Below are 19114 nucleotides of genomic sequence, written 5' to 3'. Positions count from 1 at the left end.
AGGAGTGGACCATGGGGGGGGCCAGGCTCTACACACATCCAATCACAATGCATTCCCTCTCCTGAGTATTAACAAGCCACACCCGACACTCATCAGCACCAATCACCACAGCAGCATAAAAGACACTCCAGAGCTCCGGTCTCGTTAACGCATACCTACCTGTTATGCTTACCTCAAGGACTCTAAATGACTACTTACCTGTCTCCAGTGTTCCCTGTGATTCCTGGTATTTCCTCGTCTCTTGTGAGTGTCTTTGTGTCTCGTCTGCTCCACGTCTGCCTGCATCCACGATCCCTGGGAAAAGATCAAGACAAGTATCAACTCCAGTATCATCTCAAGTCACGAACTTAACCTGCTTTCACTCACCTGCACTCTGCCCGTCATCTCTGGTTGTAAATAAACATTATCTTAACTATCTCTGTGTCTCCAACCCCTTCTTTATGTAACAGTTGCTTTTAGAATATTCCTTTCATTTTTAATTTTACGAAAGCTTCCAGTGCAGTAAATTATTTGACATGCTGTACATGCAAATAGATACGGAGCCCTGCATATTACATGCAAGAAAAAATAAATAAATTGTGCGCATGATTACTATTTCTTTCCTTCGATAGAGAGAGAATCTACATCTGTGTGTGTGTGTGTGTGTGTGTGTGTGTGTGAAAAATCCACATTCAAAACAAAATATCTGACTTCCTTTTGGTTGGAGCTAATGACTGTAAATTAGAAAGTTGTCCAGCTTAATGAGAACAATATGGGTACCGAGATTGGTGACTGTAGTTTAAACTAACGCCCCCATTTTGTCAAAAGATGGCGCTATAGAAGCCCTCCTCCCCACCTGTTTCTACGGCTTTGCCTGTGTCTACTGGTTGACATATCTGACGTTTTTTATCGGGTTTCATGCAATTTGAAGCATGCTAAGCATCTCAAAAGCATCCAAAATGAAAATTAAAGTTTGATGCGTTGCAATTGCAACAGTGTTGAGATATCAAGATTCTTTTCACAGGTCTATATCTGCTGTGTATTGACATTACACTGATGAAGTTTGAAACAAAATGGGTAAAAATATAGGGTGATCTCAAAGCATTTTGAAAGTGACACACTTCCTGCTGCCAATTGGTGGCGCTATAACTTTGACTCACAGTAGTCACATCCATGTGATCAGCTTCCTATATCGAACACACAGGTGAAGTTTCATAACAATCAATCAATGTATGCAGACGTTATAACACATTTCATGTTTCCCTTTTCTCACCATAAATTTGTTGCCTTGCCACGGCCAAACTGTTTGAGATATCAAAAATCTGCTCGCAAATTAGCATCCTCAATGTCTTAACTCCATGTTGACCAAGATTGGTGGTAATCGGATTAATCATCTAGCAGGAGTATATCAAATTCCAGAGCATGCGTTTTCCAAACAACCCATAATAACTGACTTACTGTTGAGCTGGTGTATCACTTAGAGCATGAAAGTTGTTCGGCCCGATGAGGTCTATATGTGTACCGAGTTTCATACAAATACTTGCAAGCGTGTTTGATATATGAACCAATTTTTAGACACCATTCAGGGGGTAGTGCTGTAGTACTCGAGTCCGGACTCGAGACGTTTTTCTGTTGTCTCGGACTCGTCTCGGACTCACTTTGCACTCGGACTTGTCTTGGACTTGGTCATTGGTCTCGCCACAAGTCCTAGTTGGTCTCGATCGAGTCCAGCTTTTCAGTCTCACTTCTTACCGATTCTGAGCCGAACTTTTTTGTTACCAGCGGCACAGGCAGTAATGTCAGCTGCGCATTCTCGCTCTCTTCTCTCAAGGTGAAGTGACAACCCCCCCCCTCTCTCTCTCACTCGTCTCATTCGCTCCGGTTCCCGCAGGTTTCGCGCTCACACCGAAAGTGCGTGCACCACTGATCAGTGGAGCAAATAACCCATGCTCAGTCTCAAACAGAGACAGAAGTCAAACAGAGTCACAAATACCAAAATGAGTGGCTTACTGCACTTAAAATATCAAATACATACAAAATTGTCAAAATGCTCATCTTGGCAATTATTCAGATAAACACAGTCAGTTTTGGATCGTTAAATAGCTAAGAGAACGCATGTTGTGTAACAGTATTGGGTCCATTCATAAACTCTTAAAGGGACAGCAGTCCAATATTCCTGCTGCTGTCTGTCATGTTATTTAAAGAACAAAAGACAAAGAAAATCACTTTCTGCTCTTGACTGAATACGTTTTTAACTTTAATGGTAAGAATAAGTCTGTATTTAATATTTACAATAAAAAATACAGAAATTAAGGTAACCAACGTGGATGTGTTATTTTACATTTGATTACTTTAATTTCTGTAGTATTTCTTATATAAATAGAAACCTACTTAACCTGAAAAAACTTAGTTTCATAGCTCTCTATTCTATTGCATTTATTTGCTGTTTGGAATTCTTTTTATTTGTTCTTATTTTATTACTGAGTTTTACTTTTTTTATGAAAATAAAACTTTGCGTTGAAGAAAGGTAGATTTGCTGTCAATTATAGTTCTTAGAAAGAAAATCATAATCAGCAAAAATAGGTATTGGCAGATCACACTATCCAAAAATTGGAAATCGGAATCGGCCAAGAAAATTGAAATCAGTGCATGTCTAGTTCAAATGAAAGCCACAGCAGAACTGCGACTCATATCGATGTTTTGTGAATGCATCTGTGGCTGTGTAAAAACCATGAGAGTCAATGATTCAATTACCCTTTCAAAAATACATCCACTTGCGTCCTTACTGAATGAATGAATGAATTAATGAATTAATGAATTGAATGACTCGATGACTCACTCATTAAGATAGTGACTTACCGCCACCTACTGGCGGTTTTAGTTCAATTTAAAAGTATCACACGTTATAACATCATTGCTTATTTCTCTTTTGGACATTTTTAATTTAAAACATTTATTTATTTTATAAAGGTATTTATAGAGGTAAAAAAAGCACTGTAATGCACAATCAGTTTAAAGGGGAAAATATTGTCCCTTTATGGAAAAGGTGTGGACTGCAGCAGTCTAAGTGGAAAAGAGGGGGTATGCAGAAGAATGTTAAATGCCTCAGGGTGTATGCGACTGTAAAATGTTTGGGAACCACAGTTGTAGAGAATTTAAAAACATGTAATAATGCAAAAAATAATAATGCAAAATTATTATTTTAGAATCTAAGATATGCTTTCTCTCACATCACATAAATTATCAATAGTTATGTAGGCCTACGAAGGTCTTGAAGAGGATTCTTTTTTTCTGTCTCTGTCTTGACTGTCTCATTTGGACTCGGACTTGACTTGGACTCAAACCTTTTGGACTTGGACTTGGACTAGAACCTCTTTGGACTCGGTCTTGACTTGGACTCGAACCTTTTGGACTTGGACTTGACTTGGACTCGGCAAAGGTGGACTTGACTACAGTCCTATCAGGGGGTGCTGTCGAGCTCTCCTGCCATGCCCGGGTACCAGCTTCTGCCCGGCCCTGATGGCCGACGATTCCGATCTGTGTACAAATTTGTACTATGTTATGTCTAGGTTCCAATGTAATATGAGTATATGAACTGAAAAGGTTATGTACATTGTGTTTTACATTTTAAGGTAAAGATAATGACATAATAAGGAGATCAAGGCAGGCAGCCTTGTGAAATTAACCTTCTGTGAAATTAACCTTTTATCTTCCTGACCATTTGGCATGACAAGCTCAAGATACAGCGGTGCCTTTGTCTCTATGATAATGTAAAGGTATGGGTGATACTGTCAGACTGATTGGGTTAGCACCTATGCATTTGAATGCTTTGATCTTCCTACTGGAAGTCAAAATATGTGTGAATGTTTACATAGTCTTAGTTCTCGTGACCAGCTAATGTTTATACTATTTGGGGTACTATTATCTACACATTCAGGGGTAATTTCCTGTATTGTCTTTAGATGCTTTTGTTTTAGTGGTCACTTCTAAGGCTGTGTGTAAGGGCAACACCTTTAAGGACTGCCCACTGAATGCCTATAAAACATCATGTATAGACTGCATTAGTTATACTTGGATGACTGCAGTGACGCAACAGCACGTTTCTCAATAAAGAGTAACTTCTGCTTGAAAGATATCCCAACGTCTCCTGGTCTCTGCTTTGACGAGGGAAAAAGTTTACAACACTAGAATCAAAAAATGTAATTTACCTTGGTATAGTTGAATAACAAGAGTTCAGTACATGGAAAAGACATACACTGAGTTTCAAACTCCATTGCTTCCTCCTTATGTAAATCTCATTTGTTTAAAAGACCTCCGGAAAACAGGCAAATCTCAACATAACACCGACTGTTCCGTAACAGTCGGGATCATTAATATGTACGCCCCCAATATTTGCATATGCCAGCCCATGTTCAACACATTAGACAAGGGCAGCCAGTATTAAAGGTGCCCTAGTATTAAAAATTGAATTTATCTTGGCATACAGTGAGTATGTCATTTCATACAGTGAGTATGTCATTTCAAACTCCATTGTTTCCTCCTTATATAAATCTCATTTGTTTAACCCTCTGGAGTCTGAGGCTGATTTGGGACTTGGAGAAGTTTTGACATAAATGACAAAAGTGTCATTACACTGTATTCAGCACAAACTAGGCTACAATAATATGTGAGGAACATGTATGTACATGTTTGTATTTCTGAAGGAATAACTGAATAATGGGTGATTCTCACCTGAGAAGACAAAAGAATGACATAATAATGACCTGAAATGACTTGCATATTAATGAGGCCTTTCAGTCAGGTAGGCTGTGAAAAAACCCTCTGTAATCATGTCTCAGCTCATCATAAACAGCAATATTGTGAAATATTATTACAATTTAAAATAATGGTATTCTATTATATTCTTTAAAATATAATGTATTTCTGTGATGCAAAGTGTCTGAACAATTATGTTACCTCTGTGGCATTTCATATAGGCTTTTAGCTTAAAATGGTGGTCTATCTCCTTCTACTTTGAATTGCAGCTATTTCTGCTTATCATGCTCCTTTGGGGGATCTTCTGTGCGAAAAGACCCCCTAGTTATACGCTTTCTTTGTGGTACCCAGAGGCTGAGGCCTTCTGTATGTACAAGAACTCCGGCTTGGGACTTGGCTATTGTGTTGAAAGGGTTAGCTGAGGCTCCCTTCGAACCTTTAGAGGAAGTTTCTGAGAAGTTCCTCACTCTAAAAGCCATCTTTCTGTTGGCTATATCATCTCTCAAAAGAATTGGAGATCTACAAGCATGTTCTGTTGCTCCTTCATGTCTGGAATTTGCGCCTGGTATGGTCAAGGCTTTCCTGCATCCTAGACCTGGGTATATACCCAAGGTCCCCACCAATGTCCCAGGACCTATCATACTGCAGGCCTACTGTCCTCCTCCTTTTGCAAATCTGGATCAGGAAAAACTAAATCTGCTCTGCCCGGTTAGGGCGATAGACACCTATGTCCACAGAGCTGCCCTGTGGTGAAAAACTGATCAGCTATTTGTCCGTTACAGGTCTCCTAAGAAAGGAGGCCTGGCGTCTAAGCAGAGAATGAGCAAGTGGGTTGTCGAGGCCATCTCTCTTGCTTATGAGTCATCCGGGCAGCCTTCACCCTTGGCTGTCCGGGCACACTCTACTAGGGGTATGGCTGCCTCAAAGGCTTTGATCTCTCCCCTCAATGAGATATGTGAAGCGGCTGGTTGGTCCTCTCAGCATACCTTCATTAGGTTTTATAACCTTGATGTTGGCTCCACTCTGGGGTCTTCGGTGCTCTTGTCTCAAAGATAACAGACTTTATGGCATAGTTGGGATAGGGTTCCTAATGCGATTCAACACAGCATCAATGTTTTCATCAATCTCGGGTTATGTCGGTAACCCTGGTTCCCTGAATAAAGAACGAGACGCTGCGTTGCTTAGCCATACTCCCTGCATGCCTGTGAGTGTCTGCTTCATCCATATCAGAAGCTGGCGTTCTTTGTTCTCAGGAGTACTTTATAGTTTCCCGTCAGTGATTCAAGACGTAATCATGCAGAGGTGATCCCAATGCGATTCAACGCAGCGTCTCGTTCCTTATTTTTTCCTACGTTTTACTACAAGTAAACAAAACAAAAACAAACGCACTCCATCCGAGGTACAAGCCAAGAAAGACAAATCCAAAAGTACATGAAAGATATGACTGCACACTCACATGCAAAAAGTGCTATTCTATTCTAACTTTTGAAATGTTGATGAATAGAACTTTTTGCACGTGAGTGTGCAGTCATATCTTTCATGTACGTTTACTACAAGTAAACCAAAAAACAATTGTTATAGTTAAACCATGATAACCACAAATCAATTATACTATTTGTAGTAAAAGTATAGTAATACAGTGGTAATCAACCGACAAAAATAAAACATGGTTACTATATTTTTTTAAAACAATAGGCTAATAGTAAAAAAAAAAAAAAACACGGTTCGTTTTCATAAGGACCTCATCAGTCAAATTCATTTGAAAATGTAAATTCAACAGATATGAATACGATCAGTAAAGGAAAAACACTGTTAATGAAAAAAACAGCACTGGACTATGGCAGGTTAGTTGGTAAATACATTTATTTATTATTTAGAATGCACATTTAAGGGAAATATATTTATAGTAACATTTCAGCAGGTGGAAGATATGAGATGTAAATGTCTTCAGTTTGGAAATGCAAAGGTCTTCTACACATGAACGTATGTACGTGTGTTATTTTAAAAGAATGTCTCATCCATACTTTCCTCTATTCTTGTTGTGTCGGAAAATAGTAAAAACTGAGGTAAGGGTGTCACTGCTGAGAATTACAGCCGCCGGATCGTTGCAGTAACACCGGCAAGAGAATTCAGCCATTAGTTTTGATTGCGTTGTGATGCGATCAGAAATAGCGATACACTGCTTCGCTTACCGGAAATAGGAAGTGTGATAAAGGTCTATTGTGTGCATAAAGATAAAAATGCTTTGGTGGAATCCGGTTTTCCCCATAAGTGGTCTGCTCATGTGCTTTAACCTCAGACACGCGCAGTTCCGTTTCCTCGCTAAAGAAGCGTTCGGTTTTTCCACTTGCAAATTCCGCCGTGTAAAATAGTGAATCCGCCATGGCATGAGTGCAACTGGCTTTTAAAGGGAATGAGAGATGAGACTCTGATTGGTTTATTTTACGTTACACCCAATACAGACCCATTACTCATTAAGAGAATAGGGACAATCCTTTTAGACCATACGCCGGGTGTGCCGACCATTTTTCCCATTGTTAAACTAGCAAAAGTGGATTCGGACACGCCCTAAATGCACTTGTGCCATGCGGTTTAGACTATGCGACAGATCGTTGACATAGGGCCCTATATGCTTGATTGAATAAAAAAATACACAAAAGTAATTCCATAAACTGTGCAGCAGCCAACAGCAGCGTCTTTAAGTGTGTCATGTACAAATGCTAAAAACTGGAGGATGGAGGATGCCGTGGTCAGAGCTGTTTGTTGTGTGTTGTGGGTTTTTTTGATAACAGTGAGAATGTAAACGCGTAATTTACATAACTAAAAAAAGAGCAAAAAGTGGGGCTAAGAGATGAAATCTCCTATGACAACTTTCAGTATCATTGAGGTGGAGAACCACAGGTAAATGCTGTTATCACTATTTTCCATGTTCGTGAAGTAAATATGTTTACACAGCATTTTTAAAAATGCCAGGTGCTGGTGTTTGACATGCATTTGACCAATCAGTGTACACTTACATCACTCATAGTTCCTATAGTTCTGGTTTAGACCCTACTCTGAAGTAGGAGCTAATTTAGTTCCCCCAAAAGGAGTTCCTAGAACTAAAACAAAGCCACTGGAAAGCAAGCCTGCAACCTTTAGCTAAAAAAGAATACTGGCTAATCCTAATGCTCCGGCTCTTGCAGTACGCAGGGAAGGAGTTTTGAATGGCGGGCACTAATGTTACTGCCATTACATGATAGGCTGAGAGGTGCCGCACGTGATTAAGTTAGCTGTTATGCTTTATCCTATGGTAAGAGATAGAGACCCTCTTATCTCCCTGTAATATACAATCTCTGACTAAAATCATTCCTAGTTCCTGCTGTGCAAACACGGCAAAATCCGGATACTTCAGCCAATAGTTCTAGAAACTGTGAAAAGATTCCTCTGGTGCAAAAGCCCCTAATAATATGAACAGTGGTAAAAAAACAAACTATAGTGCAGATTTAAATCATATTGAGAAAATTTAAATTTGTCATTCACCTATCCACATGCAAGGAATAAACATTTGTGTTTTCCGAAAGAAAGAATATAATACTGAGGTGGAATAATAAATGGTGACAAATTGTTCTTTTTGTGTGAATTATTTCTTTAACAAATAAAGATAATAACAGAATTTGGTAAAAGAATTTGTGACATTTTAAATTGTGTGCTTTTTTTTTTTTTTGCAGTTAAAAGAGGGCGGCGAAGTCCATCTTTTGAGCGACCTAATAGTAAGTCAACAAATATGATCATTCATAATATTCAGTGCTGCAAATATCAAAATCTTTGAGAAACTGGAGGTATACATACAGAAAGGACTCACTTGGTCAAGTTTTACTGTTATCTGTGTTCTGTGTTCCAGTGAGTGATTTGAGGATTGTTCTGCTGGGGAAGAATATAACAGAAAACAACAGAGTGGGAAACTTCATCTTAGGAAGAGCAGCGTTTGAGAGTGAAGCACCTGCTAATGTAGAGCTGAACATTGAGAAACACAGAGAAAAACTGAAGGACAGAGACGTCACAGTCATCAACACTCCTCACCTGCTGAGGCCAAATCTGTCAATCACTCAGATCACACAGAGAGTGAAAGAGTGTGTGAATCTGTCTGCTCCTGGACCTCATGTGATCATACTTGTGCTGCAGCAGAAAGACTTCAGTGACAATGACAGACATAGAGTGAAATATGTGCTGAATGAATTCAGTAAGGAGGCTCTTAAACACACTGTAGTGTTGACTGATGAGAGAGAGATAAACAGTAACTGTATTCATCGATTGGTAAAAGAGTGTGGAGGTGGACATCTACAGTTCGATGAAATAAAATCAGGCTTGAACTCTGAGATACTTGAAAGAGTGGAGAAGATACTCAAAGAAAACCAGGTCCAATTTCTTATCTGTGACTTGTATGAGGAAGCAGGAGAATTGGATAAAGATCAGAGCAGTTCTGGAGGTTTAGTCACAGCAGAAGAAGAGGATTTTGATCACGAAGATGATGGAAAAATCAAACAGAGAAACAAAGAGGAAATGCAAGTTGCTGTCCAAAGGAATGCCTTGTGTAAGTTTTTTTGGCAAGAAAGTTAGTTTAAACCACACATACACCACTCCTTTTCTAGAGAGACTAATTTAGGAAAATAAAAAAAAAATGTTTATTGGATAAATGATAATACAAAACAGTATTATTATTTTATAATGCCTACAACAAACTCATATAGAAAACTTAGATACTCTTTTTTTTTTTTTTTTTTTTTTTTTTTTTAATATTTTATATTTGACTGCATATCCATTTGGGGAGATTTGGAAAGGAAATTAACTGAAAAAACAAAAGAAAAATAACTTTAATAAACATTATTACATAATTATTACAGATTAGGGTGAAAACTTAATTCCTATTTTATTGTACATTAGGTAATTGCTGCTGCACATTATATAATGACTGTTGATGTGACTTTTAAAGACTAGCAGCATGACTCCAGCAGTTTTCTCTTTTTCAGTTTCAAGAGAGGATTCAGATGATGTGAGGATTGTTCTGCTGGGAAAAACTGGAGTTGGGAAGAGTGCAACAGGAAACACCATCTTAGGGAGAGAAGCATTTGCAGAAGACATGTCTCAAGAGTCAGTCACTAGAGAGTGTCAGAGTCAGACGGCTGAGATCAATGGCAGACAGATTACTGTGATTGACACTCCTGGACTGTTTGATACTAAACTTAGTCAAGATGAGATCCAGAGAGAAATCACCAACTGCCTCTCCATGATTCTGCCAGGACCACATGTGTTTCTGTTAGTGATTCCAGTGGGACGATTCACTGAGGAGGCAGAAAACACTGTGAAGATCATTCAAGAGACTTTTGGTGAAAACTCATCAATGTACACTATAGTGCTCTTCACCAGAGGAGATGATCTGAAGAAGAAGAAGAAGACCATTGAAGAGTATCTTGGAAAACCTGGATCTGCTTTGATGAAGCTCATTGGACAGTGTGGAAACAGATACCATGTGTTCAATAATAATGAGACTGGAGATCGTGAGCAGGTGTCGACATTACTGCAGAAAATCAATGACATGGTGACAGCAAATGGAGGAAGTTACTACACATGTAAGATGTTCAGAAAGATGGAAAGAGAAAAACAAGAAGCACAGATGAAAAAACTAATGGATGAAGTGGAAGAACTGAAGAGAGAGAGAGAACAACTGCTGACCAAACATGAAGAAGAGAAAGAGAAAATGAAGAAGATGATGGATGAAGAAAGAAATAATCATGATGCAGAGAAGAAGAAAAGAGAAGAAGAATTTGAGAAAAAGAGAGAGAAAGATCAAAATGTGTGGGATGAACATTATCAGAGACTTAAAGAAGAGAGAGATGAAATCAAAAGAGAGAAAGAAGCTCTTCAAGTCAAACATGAAGTAGAAATAGAAAAGATGAAGAAGATGATGGAGGAAGAAAGACAGAATCATGACACAGAGAGAAGGAGAAGAGAAGAAGATGTCAGAGAGAGTGAAGAACGATACAAAAGAGAAATTAAAATAGAACAAGAGAAATGGGAGAAAAAGTTACAAGAGGAAAAACAGAGAGGAGAAGAAGAATTTGAGAAAAGGAGGGAAAAAGAACAAAAAATGTGGGATGAATGTTGTCAGAGACTTAAAGGAGAGAGAGATGAAATCAAAAGAGAGAAAAAAGATCTTCAGGCCAAACATGAAGTAGAAATAGAAAAGAGGAAGAAGATGATGGAGGAAGAGAGACAGAATCATGAAACAGAGAGAAGGAGAAGAGAAGAAGAATTTAGAAAGAGTGAAGAACGATACAAAACACAACAAGATAAACTGGAAACAAAATTACAAGAGGAAAGACTGAGGAGGGAAGAAGAGGATGAGAAGAGGAAGGAGAAAGAACAAAACATAAGAGATCAATGTGATGAGAAAATGAAAAGAGAGAGAGAGGAAATAAAAAATGAAAAGGAGAGAATAGAAAGAGAGAAAGACGATCTTCAGGCCAAACATAAAGCAGAAATAGAAAAGATGAAGAAGATGATGGTGGAAGAAAGACAGAATCATGACACAGAGAAGAGGAGACGAGAAGAAAAAGTCAGAAAGAATGAAGAACAATACAGAAAAGAGATAAAAGAAAAAGAGAAACAAATGCAGAAACTTCAAGAGGAAATGCTGAAACAACATGAGATACTCAGAAAAGGAATCCAGAATGATAAATCTCTGAGAGAAGAACAGTGTAAGATTTATGAAGACAGAATTAAGTTAATAGAACAACAGAAGAAAGATGAACTAATGAGAGCTAAATCAGCAGACTATGAAGAAAACAGAAGAAAAGATATGGAGAACATAAAAATGTGTTGCTCCCAAACAGCTTCTTCTCTACAGGTAAGAGATCAATGAAAATCAAGGGTCAGGAGCACTTAGAGGACTTTGAGACTTTATAACCATTAAGAGTTGAGTTTAGATTCCCTCATTCACAATTTAGCTTCTTTCTGTATATACAATGCTACAGATTTACAACCTACAAACAAAATCTATACACTTGACTTGCAAATATAACACACTACAGAGAATTACGTTTTCATCTCTTTAAAAAAATAGGGCTTTAAATTAACTTCATTTTAGCCATAATCTCAAAATGCTATTTCTTATCTAAATTTTTACAACCATTATAATTTTTTTTTTCTAATCTGTGATTATTAGGCTATTATCTCTGCTAATGTGACAATAACAAAATAAATGTACTTGTTTTATGTGAATCTGTTCACGTATTTACAGAAAGATGAATTTGGACCAAAAACCACTGAACAACTTGAAGAACTCTATGACAGACTAGATCTGACAAAAAGACGTCAAGATAAAATGAAAACAGCAGACATTCTTGAAATCACCAAGTCATCATTTCAGTCTCATGAACCACAGGAAGAGAATGAACTGGTAAACTCATTCCTACAAAAGCTGATTAACATGAACTACAGTGCAAGATACACAGCCATAAAACACAGAAAGAAAGAAAGTAACAAAGACAGTGCAAACCCTGATATTCACCCAATGGATGTTCAGATGGCCGTGTTTCATTGTGCTGATGGTTTCCTGAAGCAGCTGATGGTGACTAAACTCTCACAGTGTCAGTATTCACTGCCTCTGCTTGTTCCTGATCCATTCACACAACAGATTGAGTTTCCTCTCTGGACATTTAGACAAATCAACAAGAGCTGGAAGAAGAAGAACAGCAACAATGAGATCATCAGTCAAACTCAACCGGTCTACAAGGCTGAGACTCCAATGGTGGCTTTCTTCAGGTTTGGATCAGTGTCTCCATCTAAGTCTCAGCTGATGAACGGCCTCATCAATGAGAAACACCAGACGTTCTTCCACAGGAACTGCTCAGGCAGCAGCAGAACCAGATTACTGATGGATGGAGTGGTGGAGATCGCCTGGTACTGTCCTTCTGGGAAAAAGACGGATTTATTTGATGAATGTGTTGCTTTCTGTAATCTTCACGGTGATGCAGCAGACAATGAGAAACAATATGAGATTCTGACCAGTATGGCTTCAGTAAATGTCCTCTTCTTACCTGATTTTGGACAGAAGAACCAGAACCAGTTTTTGGTGAGATCACTCTTCAGATCTCCTCAGCCTCTCATTTGTCTGCTCACTGACAGTGACTGTGATGAAACTGAAATGGGGAATGGAAAATTCATTGTTGGTCTTTTGAACAAAAACCAATCTGATGTTTCTAATCAGATAAGGGAGATGATCAGACTGAATTTGACTGAGCAGAAAAAACCCTTCAAACTTGAAGATGTGGCCAAACACACAGGACTCAGAGTAGATGAGGAGGATCCAGAGTGTCGGAGAGGGAAAGAGGCAGCAGTCCAGATCATGGGATTACTGAGAGGAAAAGATCCATCAACAGTGAAGGAAACAAACCTGCCCTGTCAGGGGAAACTGTGGCATGACTGGTGTAAAATCAACAAAGAGCTGCATCACCTAGAAGGAGAAAATCTAGAGGAAGATAAAAGTACCAAAATGAAGAACATGATAGAAATAAGAGAAAAGCAAGTGGCACAAGGATTGAGTGAGTTTATGAGGACATTTATTGAAGCAATGAAATCACAGAAAGACAGTGAAAAAAACTATTTCCTCAGATGGATGATGAACCTGCTGGATGATTTCACTTTAGAGAAGCTCTGTGATCTTCAAAAGGAATATGATGTCAAATGGCATAAAGTCTCAGCACTGAAAAAAAAGCCTGACAATCTAGATCAGCTGCAAACTGAACAAACAAACCTGGAAAACATATCAGAAAAAATCATTTCAAGATTTGGTTTGGAGCACATCCTGAGAGAGATTGGTCAGACCTATGAATCGTGGTCATCTTTGAAAAAGAACAAGGAAAACAATCAGCAGTTTGACTTCTGTTCTCTCCCGAGTCTTGCAGCAGAGATGATGATCTCTGGATTTCCCATGGAGCTGATGGATGGAGATGCTGCTCATGTTCCTCTCACCTGGGTCACTGCTGTTCTAGATGAACTTGTTGAGAAACTGAGAGACCAGAAAGTCTTTGTGTTGTCAATTTTAGGGATTCAGAGCTCTGGGAAATCCACCATGCTGAATGCCATGTTTGGACTGCAGTTTGCCGTCAGTGCTGGCAGATGCACCAGAGGAGCTTTCATGCAGCTGGTCAAAGTGTCAGAAGAGATGAAAACAGAGCTGAAGCTTGACTACATTCTGGTTGTTGATACTGAAGGACTTCGAGCACCAGAACTGGCTGGAAGATCAACAACATCTCGTGACAATGAAATGGCCACATTTGTTGTTGGTCTTGGAAATATGACCCTGATCAACATCTTTGGAGAAAACCCATCTGAGATGCAGGACATTCTTCAGATTGTTGTTCAGGCCTTCATGAGGATGAAGAACATTAGACTGAACCCGAGCTGCATGTTTGTGCATCAGAATGTCTCAGATATCACAGCTGGAGAGAAAAACATGGAGGGAAGGAGACGACTGCAGGAGACACTGGATGAAATGACAAAACTAGCTGCTAAAGAGGAAGTCTGTGATGCAGAAGGATTCAGTGATGTGATTGAGTTTGATGTACAGAAAGATGTGAAGTATTTTGCTCAGCTCTGGGAGGGCAGCCCACCCATGGCACCACCAAACCCAAACTACTGCGAGAACATTCAAGAACTGAAGCAAAGTATTCTTACACATGCTTCAAAATCAGATGGCATAATGCTGACACACCTGAGAGACTGTATTCAAGATCTCTGGGAGGCTTTGCTTAATGAACAATTTGTGTTCAGCTTCAAAAATTCCCTTGAAATCGCAACATACAAGAAACTACAGACTGAATACAGCAAGTGGACCTGGAGCCTTCGGAGTGCCATGCTGGTCATTGAAAACAGAATACAAAATAAAATAGAAAATGAAGCAATTCATGATGTTGAGGAAAATGATCTTCAAACAGAACTAAATGCCAAAAGTGAAGAAGTGAAAAATACAATGTCTGATTTCTTTAAGAAAGACAGAGATGCAGCTGTACTGAATCAGTGGAAAGGTTTGTTTGAGATAAAAATCAAACAACTTCAAGAAAACATTGTGAGAGAAACTAAGAGGAAATTAAATGGGGTTCTTCAGCAGCGTCACCTGAAGAAAAAGATGGATGCTGAGAGGACACATCATGAAAACACACTCTTTGAAAAGAGCAAAGAACTTGCTTTAAAATTCAAAAACCAAGCAAATGATGAGAATGTCATGAAAACACAGTTTGATTCCTTTTGGAAAGAACAGACAGCTGAAATCACCAGAGACGCTCCTTTAGTCAAAGATATCGACATATTAGGAGATGTGAAAAAGATCCTAAGTGAGACCCATGCAAGTCTTCCTTTAGACCGTATGAAAGAGAGCCATCTGCAGAAAGATATGATCTCTTTGCCAAGCTATTCAGAATATGTACAGTTCAAGAAATCCAGTGGAATTACAGGAGCTCTGAAAAATATGTACAAACAAGGTAAAGAGATAATTGGTCTTGTTTTATCTGAGGAAGATGAAGTCCAGATAAAATCATTAATCACAGACATTGCTGAACACACAGATGAAATGATTCAGTCATATAACATTGCAAAGATGGGCTACAACATCAGCTACATTCAACAACTCATAGATTACATAAAGGCAAGATTAATGCAGCATCAGGAAGAGCCAAATGTGAAATATGTGTTCAAGAGTGAATTCTTCATTGATCTGGTACTTTACAGATGTCACAGAGCAAACAAGACATTCACTGACCAACACAAAATGTTCAGGGAAGCCAATGATCCTGTTCTTTATTTGGGGAGGAAGAAGCAAGAATACTACAGGATTTTCCACAAATACTGTCAAGGAGCAACATCAACTGCTGTTTTTGGTGAATTTGTTTGTAATAAACTTAAAAACCCCATTCAGCAGAATATCTACAAAAAAACTGCCAGAGATTTAGCAGATGAAATGAAGACAAACTGTGAATCATTCAGTGGGAACCGATCAAACCTGGAGAAACACATCCTGAGGAGCCTTGCAGAAAAACAGGATTTCAAAGCCCACTTGACCTACATTAAAAATCCCAGAGAACACTTCAAGAATTTCATCAGAGATGAAGTCAGTCAGTACATCACTGAAAGATTTGAACACAGTGTTCGACCCAAGATGGAAAACAGCATTAAACTGCTGGAGCAGAAGATCACAAAAGCAGCACATGAATCCACCAAACAGGCTGTAGAGATAAATGGAGATGCTGATTCGTGGTTGCTTCATTTCACACAACAGCTCTCTGATGTGCTGGTACTGTCTCTAAATGACCTCACTGGAGTGAATCTTGATGATGTTAAAGTCAGCTTCCTAGAAGATGTGATAAAGAAAGAACTTCCTTCTATAATGTCTGACATACACAGTGAATTCAGTACAGAAACTTTTCCAGTAAAGCTGGATTATACAGACAGACCAGATGAGCTTCTGATCAATCACCTCTGTGACTGCTGTTGGGTTCAGTGTCCTTTCTGTGCAGCCATCTGCACAAACTCAATCGAAGGCCATACTGGAGATCATAGTGTTCCTTTCCATCGTAATCTTGGACTGAATGGGTGGAGTTACAGAGGAACAACAAACCTATCTATCGACATCTGTACATCAGCAGTAGCCAGTGATCGATCTTTCTATCCAAATAGCTCAGATGATACAGTCCTCTGGAAGGAATACAGAAAAGGAGGTCCTGAATTTGCTTCATGGAGTATCACCCCAGATCTCTCTGAGCTGCCGTACTGGAAGTGGTTTGTGTGCAGATTCCAGGAAGATCTGGAAAATCACTATGAAAAAACCTTTCAGGGGAGTGGAAAGATTCCGGATGAATGGAGAAAATACTCTCAAGAGGAAGCTATTGAGAGTCTGAATAAATACATTTAATGAATCAATTAACAAGGACTCTGATACACAATACCAGGGACGTGCACAGGGGGGTTGCTCAGGTTGCCCGGGCAACTGCCCATATGCCCTTCTCGACTCACGTTGCCCTTCCGAGGTGGGAAAAAATAAATAAAAATATCGTACAATGGATGCAGAATTTCACGTAGGCCTAGATTTAAAAAAAAAAAAAATCGCAAAGCCTCATTCACTTCCATATTCGGGCACCCGTCCGACAGTGAAAGTCAGTAGGGGAAGGGCAAACTCTGTTTATGTGGCTGCAGCGCTGCACGCGACCGGCACCTGAGCTGAGCCTGCATGAGCGTCACTAGAAGGAGATTGTCGGGTGAGACGACTTAACGTTGTCGGAAAGGTGAGTAAGGTTATAATCTTTAACGAAAACGAACGAAAAAAACGAAAACTAGGTGGGAAAAAACATCGTCGTTAACTGAAATAAAAATAAAAACGAAATGGTTGCCCTTTTTTTTAGGTCAGAGCAACTGCCCCTCAAAATTCCTGTGCACGTCCCTGCACAATACACATCTGAAAATAGATTGTCCATACTTCAGTGAATGTGGCATTCTGAACTAAATATAGCATACTGAATCTGTTCAAAAGAAGTATAGAATATATTACTTTTTTTAAAGATATAATCAACATGTTCTTTTCTACACATGCAGCAGTAACTGATCTATAGAAAGATGTTTGAAGAATATACCAAATGTATTTTATATAATTTTTTTCACAGTAGTTTGTCTCCTGTGGATGTATTGCAAGATGTATTGTACTGCTCTACAAATGTCATTTATTCAACATGCAGCAATGAGAAAATGCATTTCACTATATTAACATGACCAAAAGAATGCAAAGTTGAAAATTTTAAATCATTGTAAGAATAAAACTTGCTTTCTGTTCTCAGTTAAAGGGTTAGTTCACCCAAAAATGAAAATTCTGTCATTTATTACTCATCGGATTTCAACTAAAGTATCTTCGGTCAACTCAAAGGTCTTACGGATGTGGAACGACATGAGGGTTAGTAATTAATTTTCATTTTTGGGTGAACTAACCCTTTAAGTATTAAAGTGCTGGCTGTGTGCATTTCATTTACATACCGTATCATTTCTCCTCCCTGCTTCTAGAAACATCCTTGCCTGGTGTTCCTTAAACATTTTTTACCTGTAAGCTCATGACATTCTTTAATGTATCCTTGGCATTGACTATAATGTACCCTATTTGAACAATAAAGCTCTGAAGACGTGTGAACATGAACACTGTCTTCTGTGTCTGTTTCTTCCTGCATTTGTGTGTTCCTGATTGATGTGGCTGAGAATAAGCTAACAATCATCAACAGAGTTGACAGCACAGTGGTTCACAGCAGATTACATTCAAACCAACCAGACTGAACATGAACTGATCCTCCACCTTTTTCAAGCAGACTTGTTAGTGAGCATTGGGTTTGGAAGAATTCATTCACACCAAATAAACTAAAACAGACTCGTATATACACCAAATGGCCCAGTGTAAGAAATGCTACTGCCTTTGTTTAACCTATGTATACAAGTATTGATTTTTGCCTAGATTTAAGAAGGACAGAATATTGCGCTGTGTTTGATGTAAGAAAATGCCATTTAAACAAATGCTTGAATGCAATTCGCTTGGTTTGGAAAGTACCTGCAAGGCTTACTATGTACTTACCAATGCAGAATATAAATAAATGGTTAAAAATATGAATGGTGTAGTATATAAACAAATGAGTACAAATGTATTTATTTAGCTTTATGCATAATTGATTTAGTTTTAAATTAACTGCTTTATTTTACATGAACTGCTTATTATTAAAGTGTTTGACTGTGAGACACTCCTGAAGAACTTTATCCTGTAGATCTGACTGTCCTTACTCTACCTAAATAATAATATGGTTAGAGGTATAAAATAAAGACACTGCAAAACAATTCAACTCACGTTGGAAGCATTTTTCACAATACACATTTTACAAAGCAGCTGTCATGATCACCGCCTGTTCCTGTCAGTTCCCGGACTTAATTTCCCATAATCCTCCCTGCCAGTCACATGTTCACTCCACACTAATCACCACACCCAGCTGCAGCTTATTACCAGGACTATAAAGGACTTTCACACACACCACCTCACCGCGAAGTCTTGATTCACCCTGTGTCAATTCTGAGCGTTTGTATCCTGTTTTGCCTGTCTGTTATTGATCCTGCCTGTTTCCGGTTTATGATTCTCTGCCTTCTGCCTTTGGACTGTTTATTGTTACCTGGACTGTGAACGATATCTGCCTGCCCTGATCTACTGCCTGTATCCTGACCACGATTCTGCCTAGCCCTTGCTGTTCCTGTTTGCCCCTGTTTTGACCCTGCCTGTACAACCACTCTTACTTTAAATAAAGCTTGCAAATGGATCTCTGCCTGAGTC

The 19114-nt window shown here is 38.8% G+C and overlaps 1 protein-coding gene across 1 annotated transcript in view; it reads left to right on the top strand.

Moving 5' to 3' along the window:
* The window catches only part of LOC125260176 (interferon-induced very large GTPase 1-like), a 30114-nt gene extending 13276 nt beyond the window's left edge, over positions 1-16838 (top strand). Inside the window, exons 2-5 of the mRNA XM_048178413.1 lie at positions 8445-8486; positions 8618-9307; positions 9744-11620; positions 12014-16838. Coding sequence (XP_048034370.1) covers positions 8445-8486; positions 8618-9307; positions 9744-11620; positions 12014-16681 — 7277 coding nt within the window. The 3' untranslated portion in view covers positions 16682-16838. The remainder of the gene's footprint in view (positions 1-8444; positions 8487-8617; positions 9308-9743; positions 11621-12013) is intronic.
* The last annotated feature ends 2276 nt before the right edge of the window (positions 16839-19114 follow it).

Source organism: Megalobrama amblycephala, linkage group LG24 (assembly GCF_018812025.1).
Source record: "Megalobrama amblycephala isolate DHTTF-2021 linkage group LG24, ASM1881202v1, whole genome shotgun sequence".
Classification (NCBI taxonomy): domain Eukaryota; kingdom Metazoa; phylum Chordata; class Actinopteri; order Cypriniformes; family Xenocyprididae; genus Megalobrama; species Megalobrama amblycephala.
This window is presented reverse-complemented; position numbering and strand designations above follow the sequence as displayed.